The sequence below is a fragment of the Macaca mulatta genome, chromosome 4 (genome assembly GCF_049350105.2).
Source record: "Macaca mulatta isolate MMU2019108-1 chromosome 4, T2T-MMU8v2.0, whole genome shotgun sequence".
NCBI classification, from domain to species: Eukaryota; Metazoa; Chordata; class Mammalia; order Primates; family Cercopithecidae; genus Macaca; species Macaca mulatta.
The window spans coordinates 135,173,760-135,194,259 of NC_133409.1; the positions used below are offsets into that span (position 1 = coordinate 135,173,760).

The 20,500-nt window shown below is 39.7% G+C and overlaps 1 protein-coding gene across 3 annotated transcripts in view; it reads left to right on the forward strand.

The window, feature by feature from the left end:
• ADGRF1 (adhesion G protein-coupled receptor F1) overlaps window positions 1-20,251 on the forward strand; it is a 48,338-nt gene extending 28,087 nt beyond the window's left edge. For all 3 annotated transcript variants that reach the window (XM_077999827.1, XM_077999828.1, XM_077999829.1), the window contains 8 exons: window positions 3,280-3,431; window positions 5,193-5,356; window positions 7,786-7,974; window positions 9,664-11,037; window positions 12,684-12,725; window positions 14,096-14,155; window positions 17,766-17,832; window positions 19,338-20,251. In XM_077999827.1, coding sequence (XP_077855953.1) covers window positions 3,280-3,431; window positions 5,193-5,356; window positions 7,786-7,974; window positions 9,664-11,037; window positions 12,684-12,725; window positions 14,096-14,155; window positions 17,766-17,832; window positions 19,338-19,393 — 2,104 coding nt within the window. In that variant the 3' untranslated portion in view covers window positions 19,394-20,251. The remainder of the gene's footprint in view (window positions 1-3,279; window positions 3,432-5,192; window positions 5,357-7,785; window positions 7,975-9,663; window positions 11,038-12,683; window positions 12,726-14,095; window positions 14,156-17,765; window positions 17,833-19,337) is intronic.
• The last annotated feature ends 249 nt before the right edge of the window (window positions 20,252-20,500 follow it).

Below are 20,500 nucleotides of genomic sequence, written 5' to 3' on the forward strand. Positions count from 1 at the left end.
GGGTTGTGGGTTGTCGAAGGGTGGATTTTCTCCTTCAGCAACCACAGGAGATATGATGCCTCATAATTTGGAGCCAGAAGTGGGGCTTTGGGTGAAATATCTTTGCACAGACATCATGTATACATCATAGTTCAAAACCCAGTAGTCATTGTTTACAGCAAATAAAGAAATATTTAGTAAATTATCTTTTTGTTTATGCCTTAATTCCAAAAGTTGTTTAGTTAGTTATCTACGTGTACATTAATTACCAACTATTAATAGTCTGTCTGCTTGTTAGAGAAAGTGGCTTAGAGGTCAGAGAACTTGACTTGTTATATTTTTTTCACAGTTAACTTAAAAACACCCATAGGAAATTTTCTTTTTCTTTTCTTTTCTTTTCGTTTTTTTTTTTTTTTTTTTTTTTTTTTTGAGATGGAGTCTCGCTCTGTCACCCAGGCTTGAGTGCAGTGGCACGTTCTCGGCTCACTGCAACCTCCACCTCCCAGGTTCACGCCATCCTCCTGCCTCAGCCTCCCGAGTAGCTGGGACTACAGGTGCCCACCACCATGCCTGGCTAATTTTTTTGTATTTTTAGTAGAGACAGGTTTCACCGTGTTAGCCAGGATGGTCTTGATCTCCTGACCTCATGATCTGCCTGCCTTGGCTTCCCAAAGTGCTGGGATTACAGGTGTGAGCCACTGCGTCCGGCCAACCCATAGAAAATTTTCAACAGCATTTGCTATAAACACATTGTCCTGGGCATTGTCCTTTTAAGTCATACATGTATAGTTTTCTTTAAAATTCAATACTAGCAAAAACACTGCTTCTTTTTTTATATTGAAATTTATATAGTTAATCATACTTTCAATATTCGTATTTTTCTTTTCTGTTATCCTTGTTTTCTATCTATACTTCTACTTTATATTCTATCATGTATATCTTATAAGCTGTCTGCAATAATTTGTAGACAAAATCACAGTAAAAGTAGGCACAAGTCTATAAACTACAACTTTTGAGGTTTTACTTTTGTTTTGTTTCATTTTGTTTTAATATAGGGTCTCACTCTGTTGTCCATGCTGGAGTGGAGTGGTGTGATCTCAGTTCACTGCAGCCTTGACCACCTGGGTTCAAGCAATTCCACCTATGCCTCCCTGGTAGCTAGGACCACAGGAATGTGCCATCATGCTTGGCTAATTAGTTGAGGTCTTGCTACGTTGCTCAGGCTGGTCTTAAACTCCTGGGCTCTAGCGATCTTCCTACCTCAGCTTCCCATAATACTGGGATTACATGCATGAGACACCAAGCCCAGTCTAAAGTTTTACGTTTTGCATATATGATTTAAAATAAATGTCTTTTTAAAAAATTCTTTTGAAAAATAAAGAAGGTTTTCACCATGTTGACCTGGCTGGTCTCAAACTTCTGGCCTCAAATGATCCACCCACCTTGGCCTCCCAAAATGCTGGAATTACAGGCATGAGTCACCATGCCCAGATTAAAATAAATCTTAATCTCTCATTGTATTTACTTATCTGTCAAACAGGACAGTTATACACCTGTGGAACCTGGTTTAACTTCATTAAATCAAATCAGTAATAAGCAGGAAAATACTTCGTAATCAATAGAAGGGACATATCGATGCAAAGGTATTGCGACCATCATTACACAAAAGGGTGTCTGCACTTATTTATACATTGTGAGCAAAAGTTCAATGTAGTACGAATTTGAGCTGCAGAGCTTCTGATCAATTAGTAATGAATAATTTTCTGACCCAACTTCTCATTGGGCCTCAGTTCTCTTATCTATAAAATGGGAATGGTACACTGCTTATCTTGTGATTTATTATTGCAGGATTGACTTAATATATGTGATCTCGTGCTTTCATGGTTTCAAACACATCTGTATGCTGATAGATTCTAAATTTATTACTTGAGCTTGGGCACTCCCCTGAACTCTAGACCCAAATATCCAACTGCCTACTTGAAAATCTCCACTTGGTTTTCCAGCTGGCATGTCAAATGTCACATGTTCAAACTGGGAATCCTCTGACTCTCCCCTTCCTAACCTACAACTTATTTTTCCCACTGTCTTCCCTACTTCCATTACAGCAATGCTATTCTTCCACTTGCAGAGACCCAATCCTTGGAGCCATCCTGTGCTATAATTTCTTTTATTGAGGTATAACTTGCACACAGTTATGTGCTCAAGCTTTGGGTACAACTCGAGCAGCTTTGACAAAAGCTTGTGCAAGTCCCTTCCTATCAAGATGGAGCATTCTCACAACCCCAAAAGTTTAGTCTATTCCAGAACTTCACGTAAATAGAATAATCCAGTTTTTTTTTTTTTTTTTTTTTCGTGTTTGGTTTCTTTCACTCAGCATAATGTCATTGAGATTCATCCTCATTTTTCTATCAGTGGTTCCTTCCTTCTTGTAGCCCAGTAGTACTCCATTGTAAGAATATACAAAAACTTGTTTTTCCATTCCTTGGAATTATTGACTAATTTCTTTCTTTCATACCCCAAATCTTCTCCATTAGTAAGTTCTATGGCTCTAGCTCCAAATAAAACCTGAATTTGACCACATGCACAGCTACCCAACTAGTTCAAGCCACCACCAGCTCTTTCCTAACTGGGTTCCCTGTTCCTTGCTGGCTTCCCTTCCATCTGTTTTCTACACAGCAGCCCTTATGGTCTTAAAAGATAAATCTTATGATGCCACTACCTTTTAATAAAGAAGAAAACTTTTTAATAAAGAATGAAATCCCAACTCTAATGTCCTATGAGATCTGGCTCCTGGTACCACTCCAATATCATCTCCTGCTGTTGTTCCCTTGCTGTTGAATTTCAATCATCCTAGTATTTAAGCTTGTCAAACTCACAGGCATTTTCCTGCCTCAGGACCTTTACGTGTGCTGACATTCCACACCAATGTTCTTTGCATAGCTGGCTTTTTTTCTTTGCATAGCTGGCCGCAGGCCTCAGCTTCGAAGACCCTCAGCACAAAAAAGCCTTCACTAACCAGCTTTATTTAATGTGGGGTCCCATAATTATATCTGTATATATATAGATATTCCCAGTGAGCATGGCTAGGTGGAGGGTAAGTATATATACAGATAAATTTATATATATATGTATGTATTTTTGGTGGATACTTGTTTTTTATTTGCCTTGCCTTGTCCACTAGAATGTAAGCTCTGTTTCTTTATTCCTGTGGACCCAATGCCATGTACACATATCATAGGCCCTGAGTGAATGAACGAATAAGTAGTGAATCTCATTTCTCTTTCCCCATAATCACTGCAGAAATGGAAGCATTGTTGCTGGGTATGAAGTTGTTGGTTCCAGCAGTGCATCTGAACTGCTGTCAGCCATTGAACAGGTTGCCAAGAAGGCTAAGACAGCCCTTCACATGCTGTTTCCATTAGAAGACTGCTCTTTCAGAGTGTTCAGAAAAGGTAATGCTGGATTCTCATTCTCTGCTTAGGTTAAGAGACCCCTTTAATTAGTAGTTCATTTGTGTCCTCAGGAAGTAGATTTGAGACATTTCAATAAAGAATTGTTCTCTAACTGCCTTTCAGTACAAACAGGCAGCTGTTTCCCCGCACCCCGCCATGATGAAACTTAACTTCAACTGACTATTTCAAATTCTTGCTAGTTGGAATTCTGATCTGTACCTCTTAGTGTAAACAGTGTGGAGAACTGACTTCCCTGCAGGCTGTGAGGGAAAGGGCTCAGCAATAGTTGACTGGTATACGTGTTGAAAGCGTCCTAAGGCTGACAATATTCCTAAGTCGCAATCCAAGAAATCATGTCTTTAACACATATAAAGACAGACAGACAGACAGACACAGACAGACAGACACACACACACACACACACACAGTTTTTCTTCATATATTTATCTTTTCCTTTTACATTAAATCTTATGCCTTTCCTACCAAAATTTGTACCACTCTCTTTCAACAACATTTATTCGATGAATATTTACTGAGAGTCCAAAGTGTCTACATAGTTAAAATGCAGCAATGGTGAAAACAAACAAAAATCTTAACCCTGACTGGGTGTGGTGGCTCACATCCGTAATCCTAGCACTTTGGGAGGCCAGGGTGGGCAGATCATTTGAGGTCAGGAGATCACGATCAGCTTGGCCAACATGGTGAAACCCCGTCTCTACTAAAAACACAAAAGTTAGCCAGGCCCGGCGCAGTGACTTACGCCTGTAATCCCAGAACTTTGGGAGGCCAAGGCGGGCAGATTGCATGAGATCAGAAGTTTGAGACCAGCCTGGCCAACATGGTGAAATCCCGCCTCTACTAAAAAAAAAAAAAAAAAAAAAAAAAAAATTAGCCAGGCGTGGTGGTACGCACCTGTAATCCCAGGTACTTGGGAGGCCAAGGCAGGGGAATCGCTTGAATCTGGGAGGTGGAGGTTGCAGTGAGTCGAGATGGCTCCACTTAACTCCAGCCTGGGCGACAGAGCAAGACTTGGTCACAATAAATAAATACATACATACATACATACATACATACATAGCCAGGCATGGTGATGTGCACCTGTAATCCCAGATATAGGGAGGCTGAGGCAGGAGAATCACTTAAGCCTGGGAGGTAGAGGTTGCAGTGAGCAGAGATCACACCACTGTCCTCCAGCCTGGACAACAAGAGTGAAACTCCATCGCAAAAAAAAAAAAAAATCATAGCCCTTGTGTATCTTTTAGTTAATGTCTCTATCTCCTAGTTCCAATCATGGTAAGAATGCATTACTAAGAGCCATCAGCAAGAGTACCAATTGGTTGCAATGTGAGAAATGCTTAAAGGAGTACAGGTAGGAAGTGCTACTCACAAATAGCAATTGCCCATCTTTTAACCATATCATTACTGCTTTATTCTATAGTGTCTGGAAAATTGTCTGGCTTTCTAATGTTCCTTTAAAGAGTAAAAATATTTCCTGAGAGTGATCACATCATTCCTTATTATCACCTAATACTTACTAGTTGATAGCCCATTAAAGGTGATATTGTTGGCACAGATCAGACACCTGGAAGGAGGGGTCAGGAAGCTGGGCATCAAAGACAAACTTCTCCTACTTCTGAATTTTGCCTGGATTTCATCTCCAAAAATATGACTTCCAAAACAGTTAAACATGACTACATGGTGTATATAGAGTGCCAGGATATTCTAGGATCATTTTTCTTCGTTGTCTCCTTTTGTTTCCAGCCCAGTGTAATGACATTGTCTTTGGATTTGGGTCCGAGGATGATGAATATACCCTGCCCTGCAGCAGTGGCTACAGGGGAAGCATCACAGCCAGGTGCCAATCATCTGGGTGGCAGGCCATAAGGGAGACTTGCGTGCTCCCTCAGCTTGAAGAACTGAAGAAGGTGAGGCATTTTCACTTTGTAGACTTGCCCTGGTTTCGAGTTTCAGAGCGGCAATCTCCCAGTTAGCATGGCTAGGTGGAGGGTAAGTACACCTACGTGCGTAACTGGCCAGTATGCAAAGAGCAAGGAGACATCAGACCTTGGTGAACCTGTGGAGTCGTGCATGGGTGATAGCGTCTGGGCAGCAGAGTCTAGGTTGCAACACAAAAGACAGAGCTGATGGTTTTCTCAGGCAGAGGTGTTGTGGAGGAGTGTATCAATGCTGAGGAGGTCTGTGATGGATGGTAGAGCAGCAACTAAACTGGCCTTAGAAGTTCAGAAGACCTGGAAATTAAAGAGGAGTGAAGGTGTGAGTCATAAGCTAGCAGGCTTCGTACAAGTAAGGATATATCTATATCAGAAGTTAGGGCAAGGAGTGGGTCAGACAAAGGTGAACCTTATAAAATGATTGAACTGCAATGGACCTTAAGGGGCATCTGGTTTACCAACCTCATTTTACAGATCAGAAAACAAAAGACCAAGGGGTCAATAGTTCCTTTGGTAGCAATAGTTTTGAATTAGAAGCATGGTCACCTGACTCCCAGTCCAGTGCTGTATTAGTCTGTTCTCACATTGTTATAAAGAACTACCTGAGACTGGGTAGTTTATAAAGAAAAAGAGGTTTGACTCACTGTTGTGCAGGATGTACAGAAGGCGTATCTGGGGAGGCCTCAGGAAACTTACAATCATGGCAAGAGGCGAAAGGGAAGTAAGCACATCCTCATATGGTGACAGGACAGAGAAAGAGAGAGAGAGAAAGAGAGAGAGAGAGAATGGGGGAGGTACTACACACTTTTAAACAACCAGTTCCTTTGAGAACTGTATCATGAAACAGCATGTGGGGGATGGTGCTAAACCATTAGAAACCACCTCCATGATCCAATCATCTCCCACTAGGCCCCACCTCCAACACTGGGAATTATAACTCGACATAGGATTTGGGTGGGGACACAGAGCAAAACCATATCAGGTGCTATGCCCTCCACATGATGCTCTCTTAGGAAGCTTCAAGTATTAAGACAAGGAAGATAGAAAGAAGGAAATAAATATCTAGGAATCAGAAGAACTCAAGTCACAGAAAAGAAGGACCCCAAGACCAGTTCACAGATACTGTTCAGCAAGTAGATTTCCATATTGAGCAGAACTTCTATTCCAACCAGAGACCTTGCTGCTGCTGATGCAATAGAAAACCTCAGAATGGTATTCATCGGAGGACTGTGGAATGTTTACTTCTCCCTTTCTGGATCTCAGTTTCCTCATCTGTAAACTGGGGAAGGGGATTAGATTAGCTAGCTTCTGGGGTCTCTTCTTGCTTTTGCCTTCGTTGCCTCAATTCTGGACATGAGCAATAGTTGAGACTAGTTCGCTCCAGGCAGATCCCAGGTGCCTTGAACAGAAAACGGCATTGTCCGTTGAGAAGAACAAGAAGGAAAATGGGGGGCACTTGGGCTCCCGAGTGGACTTATGTTGAATGGAAGGGGACAACCCTTCTTTGTTGCTTTCCAAATTAGCCTAGTGTAGTAGAAGCAGATGGGAGCTTCAAGAAAGAAGTAAAACTCCAAATCTAGGGCTGGGCGTGGTGGCTCACGCCTGTAATCCTAGCACTTTGGGAGGCCGAGGTGGGCAGATCACAAGGTCAAGAGTTCAAGACCAGGCTGGCCAACATGGCGAAATCCCATCTTTACTAAGAATACAAAAACAATTATCTGGGCGTGCATGCCTGTAATCCCAGCTACTCAGGAAGCTGAGGCAGGAGAATCTCTTGAACCCAGGAGGCAGAGGTTGCAGTGAGCTGAGATCGCACCACTGTACTCCAGCCTGGGTGACAGAGCAAGACTCCGTCACAAAAAAAGAAAAAGAAAAAACTCCAAATCTTGTGACAAAACGGGGGCTGGCACAAGCCCAGTAGTCAAATCTCCATGTATGTTTCTCCCTTTTCCCATCTTACAAAGCATTCTCAGCATAGTGTGGTGAACATAACACAGGATTAGTACCTACTCTAACATTTCCAGCTGAGTGCTCTTTGGAAGGTCATTAAATCCCATTGAACATGAGTTTCTGTATAATTAGGATAATAATTTATATTAAAATGATTTTTAGTAAATCTTTTCAAGTTTCAGTTTCCTTAGCTATAAAATGAAAATAATAATGGTGCCTCCCTCAAAGAATGTTGAAAGAATTCAATCAATGAATCCCTGGTAAAGCATCTAGTGCAATGTCTAAAATATAGAAATCACTGAATAACAGCCTTTGTTACTATTGTTATGTAATTATCCTACATTAGAACACACCATACAAATGTTAGTTCTATATGGCCAAGACATTTGATTTAAATTTGATAAAACACAGCATGTCATTGTTTTCTAGAATGTAACCATTTTTGCTTCTAGAGTTTCAGTATGATTGCAGGCAATGCCACTGAGGCAGCTGTGTCATCCTTGGTGCAAAATCTTTCCGTCATCATTCGGCAAAGCCCATCAACCACAGCAGGGAATCTGGCTTCGGTGGTGTCGATTCTGAGCAATGTTTCATCTCTGTCACTGGCCAGCCATTTCAGGGTGTCCAATTCAACAATGGAGGTATGGTCTGCCTGTGCTTAGGGGTCACTTTAAATGCTTGATCCCGTAGGAGGAATGACAAAGCCTTAAAGATGAGGAACTATTGGAAAAGAGAGAAAGCCATGTAAGAGTCCTTATGTGAACTTTACTGTGTCCTCTGAGGTATACAAGGAACTCGGGATCAATTGTGTGGGTTCAAAGGAAGACGGAGCTGCTCTTATGCAGATTACCTGGGCAGCACCTGGCTTAGAGGAGAGGGTGAACTTTTGCATTATGTGCCACAGGTACTGACTTTTCAACATGTTTGCAGTCTATAATTTTTCTTTCCTGTGGCCACAAGCTCAGACTTGAACAGTGTATATTTTAAGAACTCCCTTCATAACAACTTCTCTTAACTGAAGAATTTATGGTTTAGTTGGATATTTAAAGATTAACTTGCAAATTACATAAATGATACTTGGTCATTATAGGAAGTACAAATGAGCAAAAAGAAAAATAAAGTATCTGTAGCCTGCACTTTAAAATAGACATTTTAAAAGCTTACATTTTAGGTACCACCTCGGTACCTAGAAGAATGACAAGTGATGTATAGCATGTGATCAATAAATATTTGTTCAATAAATATCCTTCCAAACATTTTGGATGTATACATTTTATATGTTAAAGGACACAATGTTTTACAAAATTGGATTATATAATATATGTTAAATCACACAATAATACTTAACTATATATGATTAAAATTGTTTCAGAAGTGACAGTAAATATCAGTAAGTTAAACTCCCTGAGTTAAAGAAAAGATACTCTAATTTGTTTTTTTAAAACCTGACCACATGTTGTTTACAAGAGATCAACTGAAACAAAATGACACAAAAATGCTAAAAATACAATGAACAGTGAAAACAAAGCAGACAAACACAAAGCAAAAGAAAACAGTTTTCTAGGGGCAGTAGAAGTAGAACAATCATGGGATTCTGGGCTAGACGGCAGAGAGGGCTGGGTCAGGGTAAGACTCACTTGGAGTGACAGATGCTTGCGGCAGAATGTCTGGGAGCCAGCCCCATAAGCAAGAGAAGAGATTCTTTGGGAAAAAGTAACAACTTCCAAGGATTTGCTTGGAAAATGAATCTCTCAAGCTAAGACTGACCCTTAAAACCCATGACAGTTCAATGCTTGGGTCCAGACTTTAAAAATTGTTTTGCTTTATGCGGTAGGAAACAAGAAACATAACAACTGTAGAAAACAAGAAACCTTAAAATGTGAGCATCTCTTATGTGAGTTTTGAACTTCTGGTGTTAGCAGAACAAACATAATATGGGAAAGCAGTACAAGGTAGTGTCTGCATCTTTGAGCCTCAGCCTGAATAGCAGTGCAGTCATTTTTGCCATCTCAGGGAGGAGGAAATGCACATCACGTGTGCAGCTGAAATTACAGGATGCTTTCTCATTTGTCCTGAAGCCCTAGTGCATTTACAAATGCTCTGGGGTGATCACCCTGGAACTTACATGATTCTGCTGACCCAAGATTTTGCCCAAAGCTTCTACTGTACAGAGGAACTGAGCTAAATTTGATTGATGAGTTTTAATGTGGTTCGTGACTGAGCCAATTCTCTGGGCATTTTTCCTGTAATTAATGCTAATTACTATCCACTGCTAGTCTTCTTATCTGTTTATTCAAAAACACAAACCGACTTTCATCCTTGTGTTTCAGGATGTCATCAATATAGCTGACAATATCCTTAATTCAGCCTTAGTAACCAACTGGACAGTCTTACTGAAGGAAGAAAAGCATGCCAGCTCACGGTTACTACAGACATTGGAGAACATCAGCACTCTGGTGCCTCCGACAGCTCTTCCTCTGAATTTTTCTCGGAAATTCATTAACTGGAAAGGGATTCCAGTGACCAAAAGTCAACCCAAAATGGATTACAGCTATCAGATTGAAATATTACCCCAAAATTCAAGTATTCCCATCAGAGGCCGTGTGTTAATTTGGAAAGACCAATTCCAGAGATCCCTTCCAGAAACTATTATCAGCATGGCCTCGTTGACTTTGGGGAACATTCTACCCATTTCCAAAAATGGAAATGCTCAGGTCAATGGACCTGTGATATCCACAGTTATTCAAAACTATTCCATAGATGAAGTTTTCCTATTTTTTTCCAAGATAGAGTCAAACCTGAGCCAGCCTCATTGTGTGTTTTGGGATTTCAGTCATTTGCAGTGGAACAATGCAGGCTGCCACCTAGTAAATGAAACTCCAGACACCGTGGTGTGCCGATGTACTCACTTGACCTCCTTCTCCATGTTGATGTCACCTTTTGTCCCCGCTACGATCCTCCCCGTGGTAAAATGGATCACCTATGTGGGACTGGGTATCTCCATTGGAAGTCTCATCTTATGCCTGATCATCGAGGCTCTGTTTTGGAAGCAGATTAAGAAAAGCCCAACCTCTCACACACGTCATATTTGCATGGTGAACATAGCCCTGTCCCTCTTGATTGCTGATATCTGGTTTATTGTTGGTGCCACAGTGGATGCCATGGTGAACTCTTCTGGAGTCTGTACAGCTGCTGTGTTCTTTACACATGTCTTCTACCTCTCTTTGTTCTTCTGGATGCTCATGCTTGGCATCCTGCTGGCTTACCGGATCATCCTCGTGTTCCATCACATGGCCCGGCATTTGATGGTGGCTGTCGGATTTTGCCTGGGTTATGGGTGCCCTCTCATTATATCTGTCATTACCATTGCTGTCACACAACCTAGCAATACCTACACAAGGAAAGATGTGTGTTGGCTTAACTGGTCCAATGGAAGCAAACCACTCCTGGCTTTTGTTGTCCCTGCACTGGCTATTGTGGCTGTGAACTTCATTGTGGTGCTGCTAGTTCTCACAAAGCTCTGGAGGCCGGCTGTTGGGGAAAGACTGAGTCGGGATGACAAGGCCACCATCGTCCGCATGGGGAAGAGCCTCCTCATTCTGACCCCTCTGCTAGGGCTCACCTGGGGCTTTGGAATAGGAACACTAGTGGACAACCAGAATCCGGCTTGGCATGTTATTTTTGCTTTACTCAATGCATTACAGGTGAGAACAATAACAATAACCTATTGTATTGTCAAGTAACTGGAATAAGTAGAGAACTCAGATAGATAAAACCACTCTAGAGATTATCTCATCTCCCTGCCTCCAGCAAGACCATCAGAAAAACTGCATGGAAACAATAAATAGAAAAACATTCTTTTTCTTACTTAGTTACTATCATACTGAAGCAGAATATTGGAATTCTTCAGTAACCCATTACAGGGTTTTAAATCTATTAGAGTTCTTATGACAAACAGTCTTGCTGCTGACTCAGTTCTCTTTCTTTTATGCAGAACTCTGGGAAAAAAATAAACAGAGAAAGGGAAATATATTATAAGTACTTGTTGGCTCTGAATGGTGCAAAGAAATTTCCTAGGGTGCAATAGAGAAGGGGCTAGCAAAATGCAACCAGTAGCCTGTTTTTGTAAATAAAGCTTTATTGGAATACAGCCATGCTTATTTATGTACATATGGTCTATGGCTGCTTTCACTGCAAGGGCAGAGTTAAGTAGTTGCAAAAGAAACTGTATAGCCCACAAAGCCTAAAGTACTTACCACCTGGCTCATCACAGAAAAAGTTTGCTAATCTCTGCTACAAAGAATGGGTTTTTACTTGGCACAGTCACAGAGTGTTCAGAGAGGAGGTAGACAAAGCAGTCATTAGGTTTTGATGAATCTGGATGACAGCCTTCGATCCCAGTTCAGTGAAGGTTTTGTTGGACCACCTCAGACAATGACTCAGGGAAGTGGTGGTTAAACGTTTGAGCTCTAGAGTTAAATAGGTCTGGGCTCAAATACATCACTTTACAAACTGTTTGATCTCTAGCACATTGCTTAATCTTTCTGTCTCTCAATTCTCTAGTCTTTTAAATAGAGATAATAATACTTACATCATCAAATAAATATGAGGGTTAAATGAGATAATTTAGTACTTGTCGCATTGTCTGGTAAATAACAAATGCTCAATAGATGTTTCCTAAAACTAGTTGGTTCTCCATCTATTCAGCAGCCGGTGAACAGTCAGGTGCAAGTATGGAGGGCAATCATAGAGCATGCCCCTAGCAGTGACAAGTTTAGGGAGCTCCTGTTGGGGAGCAGGAGTACAGTCTCATGGTGATACACTGTCTGAACAAGCACCAACTGAAGGAGCTATGCCTGAGAGAAGGAATTCAAGGTCCATCAAAACATTTACCAAGGGTTCCCCAAGACCTGTACTGGAAGGAAAGGGTGCTGTTATAGGTCAAATCCCTCCACTTGGCCATAGGATTGGATCTCTGTGCCTACTGCCATCATAGATGCTTAGACATTAAATACCTGGTCTAAAGAAAGACTAAGATACAGACAGAAAAGGATGCTATTTGTTTTGGGTTGGGACGGTACAATAGGGGAGAATGAAGCTCCACATGCAAAACTTCATTCACCGGGTCATTTGCTTATTTAGACATCAACAAAAAAATTTTTGAGTACTTTGCATAGTGCCACGCACTTGTGGAGGCCGCACGGTGTTCTTGCTTTCAAGTAGACTACAGTCTCTTAGGGAGACAGACAAGAAAGCAGTTTCAATGTGGGGTGAATAGTGTTACATATAAATGCTTTCTTTTTTGGAAAAGAAAAATACAATACATGTGATTTATTCCTTTTTTTTTAAGGGATTTTTTATCTTATGCTTTGGAATACTCTTGGACAGTAAGGTATGTGCATTTATTTTTCTCATTAACCCCTAGCCCAGACATCTTAGGCCCCCTCCCCTTTGTTCTGAGGCCTTTATTCATGTAATAAGAGGTTGGACTATGGGTACTTTTGTAATAAAATTCTGTGCTTTTAGAGAGGTCAGGCTCAGTCAGAAAACGAAGGAACTAAACAGTCACTGCTGATAAAGCTGTACAGAACTAATCAAACATGTAATGTAAACGTTGTCGGAAAAAAGGGGAATTCTTTTTGTCTTTGACTTTTCTACTTTAAATTATGGTATGGCAGTAATTCCATAGCAAAATTGCTTTGCTAAGAGGTGAATTCTCTTTTGTTCTTTCAATTAGTCTACCCATTTATTTAGAATATGCTGAAAGATATATCTACTGCTATAATTGTAGAGTTTTAAGCAGTAAATGTTAGTAGCCTCTCACAGACTATTATTTTAAGTGAAGTAACTCAGGAATGGAAAACCAAGCATCGTATATTTTCACTCATATGTGGGAGATAAGCTTTGAGGATGCAAAGACATAAAAATGACACAATGGACTTTGCAGACTCAAGGGAAAAGAGTGGGAAGGGGGTGAGGGATAAAAGACTACAAATTGGGTGCAGTATATACTGCTCAGGTGATGGGTGCATCAGAATCTCACTGAAGAACTTACTTATGTAACCAAACACCACTTGTTCCCCAATAACCTATGGAAATAAAAATATTTTAAAAAGTAAAGTATACTGTTGAAGAAAAATAAACAAATAAATAGCCTCTCACATTAAATAAAATTCCCAGTGAAGAACAGTGAGTTTAAGTGAAAGATAATAGAAAAAAATTTTTAAATATACTTGTTTCATAAACCCAAGCATAAAACAATTCTGTTGGGAGAGGTGAAGGCAGTAAGCTAATAGATGTACAGTCTTTGGTTTAATAAGAAAATAAAAATATTTTATAATTAGCAAAATTGTTGCTAACTATAGGAACAATTTTGCACATGAACAAACCCCTATCTACAAAGAAGCAATTTGCTGTTCTTAATTGTACTAAATAATTGCCTTGTCCTACCATTCATGTGGTTAGGAAACCATTCACTTCACTTCAAAGATACACTTCAATTTAGTAATTATTGCCAACTACTAATGTCTAAAATCTGAATGAGTATGGCATTTGGTACTGCTGTTCTTTGTTGAATTCTGGTTTTGTTTATAGGTAAAGAGATGAAGAAAATAATCTTTCTGCCAGATATCCATTCATGGCCTACTAAGTGCTTCTAGGAAATAATACTATTAAGTAATCATTTCAAGCTGCAGTTATTCTTGATTTGTCTGCATATGATTGTATGTGTATCTCCTCAATATTTCTTTGTTTCCCTTATAGCTGCGACAACTTCTGTTCAACAAGTTGTCTGCCTTAAGTTCTTGGAAGCAAACAGAAAAGGTAATTATCTCCTATTGCCATGAATCTAATACATGAAGTTCCAGTTTTGCATTCTTCTCTTTATACCGTCTTGCTGCAAGTCAACTTCTGTGTAAACCCCTTGAATTTCTTTCACCATGATATTCCTGGTATCTGACATGGAGCCTGGCACATGAGCGACAGTAGAGTTGTTGAGTGAATGAGTGTTCAAATGAATGACTGTGAAGTCATGGAAACTTACAAGGATGCTTAAGTATGGAGGTCTGTGGGTGTTTGTGAGTGAACGCTTTTGAACAATGGCATTTACTTTAGTCTGACTTGCTTGTCAATATTTAGAACTAGTAAGGCCCTTTTCTTCATCTGATTTTCCAAACCTTCTGTAAACCATTTTTCCTTCTCTAGAAAGATAAAAGGGGAGATCTTGGTTACATTCTTGTCTTTAAATTTGGTCAACTTCTAATATATAAAATTATTATGTATTAATAATTTTCTTTTTTTAGGCTGATATCACTGATTCTGTTATTTGCAATCTTAGCTCTTAAGTCTACAAACTGACAAGTTTTTAAGGAAATGGAGGATTTCTGTTTCATTCTTTGCCATAAAAGTATAATCCATATGAGGATAGTATATTTAGAAACAAAAGTACTTGAACACATATTTTGTGTTTTCAATGTTATTTAGACTTTTGTTTTTCAGCAAGGCACTGAGGGCCTTTCAGAAAGAGTTCTAAAGCAGAGAATTTCTGTATTTTATAAAAGTCAACTGACTTAACTGCATCCAAACCTATACGGGTATTTAGAGATTTTTACAAGTGACAATATAACTTTTTGAAATAAAAATCAATAAGGAAATTTTCCTCTGGCATTAAAAAATCTTTCTTGGTCTGCATTTTTCAGTAGACAGCACTGCTATGAATTAGGGATCACTAGCCCATGAGCAGGAGGACCAGTCCTGCCCTTGTATTTCTGACTTCGTAACCAATTGACTGTGTGATCTTAGGAAAGTCACTTTGTCTCTTGAGTTTCAATTTTCTCAAATGTAGAAAACAAATGTTGGACTAGTTATTCAAAGCAGAAGTTCTCACATTCTGGGATTTAGATTTTATGTCTGGAAGAACTAAAAATCACTCGAACCAGAAGTTGTGAAACTAATGAGTCATTATCTACACTTACGAAAAGGAGAAAATTACAGCACATGTGACTACATCAAAGAAAAAGCCTTTAGTGAATATAATGAGACAGGACACTCCCCACTCTGCAAAGCAGAAAGTCAAAATTTTTCTCTTTTGAAAACCAAAGGAAAAATACTCCCAAGTAAAATAAAACAAAAGCAAAAGCAAGAATGCCTGATGGTTTCTCGCTGTTTCGTTTCTCTCTGGTTCTAACATCAAGCACTGACACTTCTCAGAAGGCAGCAGTGGTCAGTGAGGGCTTTTGCTGTGTCTGTATTTGTACCTTCTCCTCAATTTTATTTCCAAATTAGGTGACAAAAATGAGATTTTTGTTTCTGGTTAGGTGGCTCATTTGTTTTAAAACCAATATACATTTTTTTCAAGAAGAAAACATGTGCATTGATAATTTTCTTAGAGAGTTTGAATGAAAAAGCAGGACCCCAAGGACCCCAGATGATAGATGACGAGAAGGTGAGAAAGAGATAACACTTAATGAATATTCCTGCCAAGAAACTCGCTGGTGAGCAAAATCAGTGAGAGTGCTAACCAGACGTAGACCCAGGACAGTAGTGACAGGCTACAGTTGAAGTTGCCAGGATGTGACAAGTTCGTATGTTGGGAGGGGTGAGCCAGTGAAGAGAGACTCTGAAAAATGAGAGAGAGAGAGCGAGGATAATGGGCAGAAGAGGATAATGGGCAGAAGAGGACTTCTGGGAAGACAGAGGGAATGGCTGGATTGAAGATGGAGGCATTAGCTGCTTGGCTTGGCATAGGAAATACCATACTGATGCAGGAGGAGCAACATGAATAGATTGGGATTCTAACTGAAAAAGTATCTGAGACAGGTCTCAATCAATTTAGAAGTTTATTTGCCAAGGTTCAGGATCATGAGCCATGATACAGCCTCAGGAGGTTCTGAGAATGTATGCCCAAGATGGGAGGATTACAGCTTGATTTTATACATTTTAGGGAGACATAAACATCAGTCAGTACATGTGAGGTATATATTGGTTCAGTCTGGAAAGATGGGACAACTTGAAGTAGGGGCAGGAGGGCTTCCACGTCATAGGTGGATTCAAAGATTTTCTCATTGGCAATTGGTTGAAAGAGTTAAGTGAGACTATGATAGTTGACTGAGGGAATGAAAGAGGAGCTAGCAATAGTCTCAGCAAAGACCATCCTTCAAGCCACAGCACATTGTATGGACCCCAAATCCTCTCCATGCTCAGGCCCCTGTCTTGGCCCTCCATTGTCCCTAGGCATGTTCTCTGTAACTATTCTTCAAGACACAGACTCTGGTGGCCTTGACAGATCCCCCTCCACAAAGAATAGATTTACAGACCTATATCTGACTTCCAGTAACTCAGAGCCTGTTATTTGGCCAACTGCTTTGACCCATATAACTTCACAAACCTGAAGAGGCTGCTTCTTCCCAGACCACAGGGAAGCATGTTGAGTATGTTGCAACCTAAGATTCCTATCTCCAAATGGTACAGGATGCAATTTTAAGTGCCATGATCCCTGACCTTAGGATTTTTTTTTAAGGGTTATAGCATTAAATGTTTGCTGAGTCCTGAATTCCAGAAAATTAATTATTTTGCTTTGAAAGTTTCAAATCTTTTTAATTCTTATTTTTGTGGCTTTTTTTTTTTTTCAGAGCTCAGTGTGCCTTAATACCAGTGAAAATTGAAAAACTATCACTGGTCTATCTACTGAATATTATAAGAATATGATTTTCCCACCTTGGTTTGGTTTCCTCGTGGCATAGACTGTAGCAGGGAATGAAATTTTTTCCTTCCAATATTCCCAGTGCCTAGAACAGCATCTGGCACACAAAGGCATTCAATATGAGATGGTAAATTAATGGACAAATGAATGATGAACTAATGAGTGGAAAAATGTATAACGTATGTAAACACTTTTATCTTTCCCAATAAGTACATGCTTTTTGTTTCAAATATTTTACTTAATTTGATAATTCAGTTTTTAAATTATTGAACTCTATATAGCCTCTGTAATAATGACCAAAGTGTCATTCACAAGTAGGTTTGAGAGCTAAGATGAGCAAGAGTAAAACAAAGCTTTATTGGGAGCTATTTTTAGTAGGAGCACTGTTTTTCCTCCATGGGTTTCTCTTCTATTAACAAATGTGATCCAAAGAAATGTAAGCATAGACATGGAAAGGGATAACGCCACCTTTAAAATTGCTTTTTAGTTTGTTGGTAGAAGTTGCAAAAATATACAGGAACACAGTATTCACTTGGAAATAAATTTTTAGGCATTTTAAATAGATTAAAGCAGAAGAAAGTGAGAAAGTAACCATTCTAAATTCTTGAAAAGAGAATAACACCTATGAAAATGGAATAAAGAATCATTAATGACATCAGGAAGTCAGGAAATACAGACCAACAGTAAAAGAATGCTGTTAACATCCAAATAACTCATTTTTCTTTTGTACAGCAAAACTCATCAGATTTATCTGCCAAATCCAAATTCTCAAATCTTTTCAACCCACTGAAAAACAAAGGTGAGTTACAGTTAAACCAAAGGTTATAAAAGGTGTGAAAAGAGAATATGAGTGTACCATATGAAGAAACTTCAATGGCAACATCTAAGAAACTCATGTGAGAAGTGTGGGATTATCAGCCAGCCATGTTTTCAGAGTTCATCTGGGCTGTGCTCAGGGCTGACGGAACAATGTAGGCGACTTGATGCTCATGGAGAACCAGAGAGTATCTTTATGTAAGGTCATCACAAATTATCTCTATTTCCCCAGTTTGACATTATATAAATCTGTGGCATTGATCATGGAGGCCTTGAGGGGAAGGAGTGTGGTTAGACTAACACCATTTATGTCCTTACTGGAGAATCACCCCTTTGTGCCAGCTGCCAAGCAGTGGGCATGTGGCCAGGTGCTTGTGCCCTGATGTTGCACATGTCCTCCTCCCTAAAATGCCCCTGGGCAGGAAGGGGCCACACCTGGAGAGTGAAAGAGCACTGTCTCCTCCACCTGTGACATGCATTGGCCCTAAGTTCATTGACTGGCGGTTACTAAAGTCTGCGCTATTCAGCAACTGCAAGACCAGTGTTTAAACATTGCAAGTAGTCACAGCATTCTTGGAGGAGAGAGAAGGTTGGAACATAGAAGTGGAGGAGGAGACACTGCCTTACAAGTTAAGTTGAAATCATACTTAAGAGTTCAAGGGCCGGGCGCGGTGGCTCAAGCCTGTAATCCCAGCACTTTGGGAGGCCGAGGCGGGCGGATCACAAGGTCAGGAGATCGAGACCACAGTGAAACCCCGTCTCTACTAAAAATACAAAAAATTAGCCGGGCGCGGTGGCGGGCGCCTGTAGTCCCAGCTACTCAGGAGGCTGAGGCAGGAGAATGGCGGGAACCCGGGAGGCGGAGCTTGCAGTGAGCCGAGATCGCGCCACTGCACTCCAGCCTGGGCAACAGCATGAGACTCCGTCTCAAAAAAAAAAAAAAAAAAAAAAGAGTTCAAGTCCCATTTCACATTCAGTTATATTAATGTCATCATTAACGCAGGAAAATGAGAAACTCATTTTATATTCCCATTTAAATTATTCAAATTCCAGATAAAGTTCAAGTGTCTGGAGAATGTACTTGTCCCAGACCCTTGGGTTATGTTGTTACCACCAGTTAGCTTGAGTGCTTTTTATAAGTCTCTACCTTTTGGGGGCATTTGCTCCTCACCTGTAAAATAAAAAGCTAAGAGATTACTAAGATTCTTCCAGCAATAACATATTGTGATCTCAATCTACTTTATATCATTTCCCAGCAATATTTGAAAAACATGATATTTCTCAAATAAGAGATACTTGACAAATGCAAGCTTCTGGGGTGTCGGTGAAATGCTATTTCTCTCCACCAAACACATTTTTTTGTCTTTCCCTAGAATATTTTTGAAACTGTTCCTGGTTGTAAAATAATCTACAGGCTAATTTTCGTTTTGGTCTCATGCTTGATTTCAACAGAGTAGCAATAATTATTATCCTCTTTTTCCCCTTCAGGCCATTATGCATTTTCTCATACTGGAGATTCCTCCAACGACATCATGCTAACTTAGTTTTTCTCAACTGAATAAGGCAAGGAACCATAAAATCAAGAAAAAATTTTCAAAACAACTTGACATTTAGAGATAAATGTCAATGAAGAAATTATGCTCGGTATTCGATCGGGTTTTCTGATTTAGGGGTCTGGGAATAAAACAAGAATGTCTCAGTGGTTTCATTACTACTCCCTTTTGTCTTCAATTAAATGAAAAGAAGATTTATTTCCATGTGATTTGATTCAAAGAAAGTGCTCCATAAATGCAGAAAAGCAGGTTTTGCTGGAAATTGTATCAGTTGTACCTTGACCATAAATATGGTTTCTATTTTCATAAAACAGCACTGTTCACATGCCATTTCCAATAATCTGGATTGAAGTAAGAAAATTTGATGAAATAGCTTTAGATAAATTAATAGGCCATGTTCATTTTCTTGTTAAAAAATTACTGGTTGGGGGGCGTGGGGAAAAGTTATTAGTGCAAATTTCCTAGAGGAAAAAAAATTGTCTTTCAAATCTTCTAGTTGAATTTTATGTTTGCTTTTGCTTTTTAGGTTCTATCACTTAACGTTGAAAGTTATTCAGAAATAAAATGAAAACTTCCATTTCAGATAGCTTTGTAACCATTTATCAGAAAGTATAATAATGTGATTTGATATGTAATGTGGCATTTTTCAGTTTACAAGGCACTCTCATCTGGTCCCACACCCTGCAAACCGAAGTGTCAAGGCAGACCTAGTGCAGAGATGAGGGCATGGGGGCTCAGAGAGGTAAAGTGACTTGCCAAAGATTGTGAAGTCAGTTAAGGGGAATTGGGGATTTTTAGGACTTTTGTCTCCCAGACCATTTCTACAGCCAATAAAAGCCTTGAAAATTACCTACGGCTCTAGTAAATCTTTATGAGGTCAGTTACACAGTTCACCACTCCCAGAATTCTATGTAAGAGAGAAATTAAGGGAGAATTTGGTCGTCAGCTTCCAGGGAGGTACCTTAAAACATCCTTATTTTCTTTCATAATACACCATAGGCACTTTGTGGAAGTTATTTTCTTGTATGGCCAGTGCCACTTTTGGATGACATATAGAGCAGCAGGAGTTGATACTACATGAAGCAACATTTCTCTTCC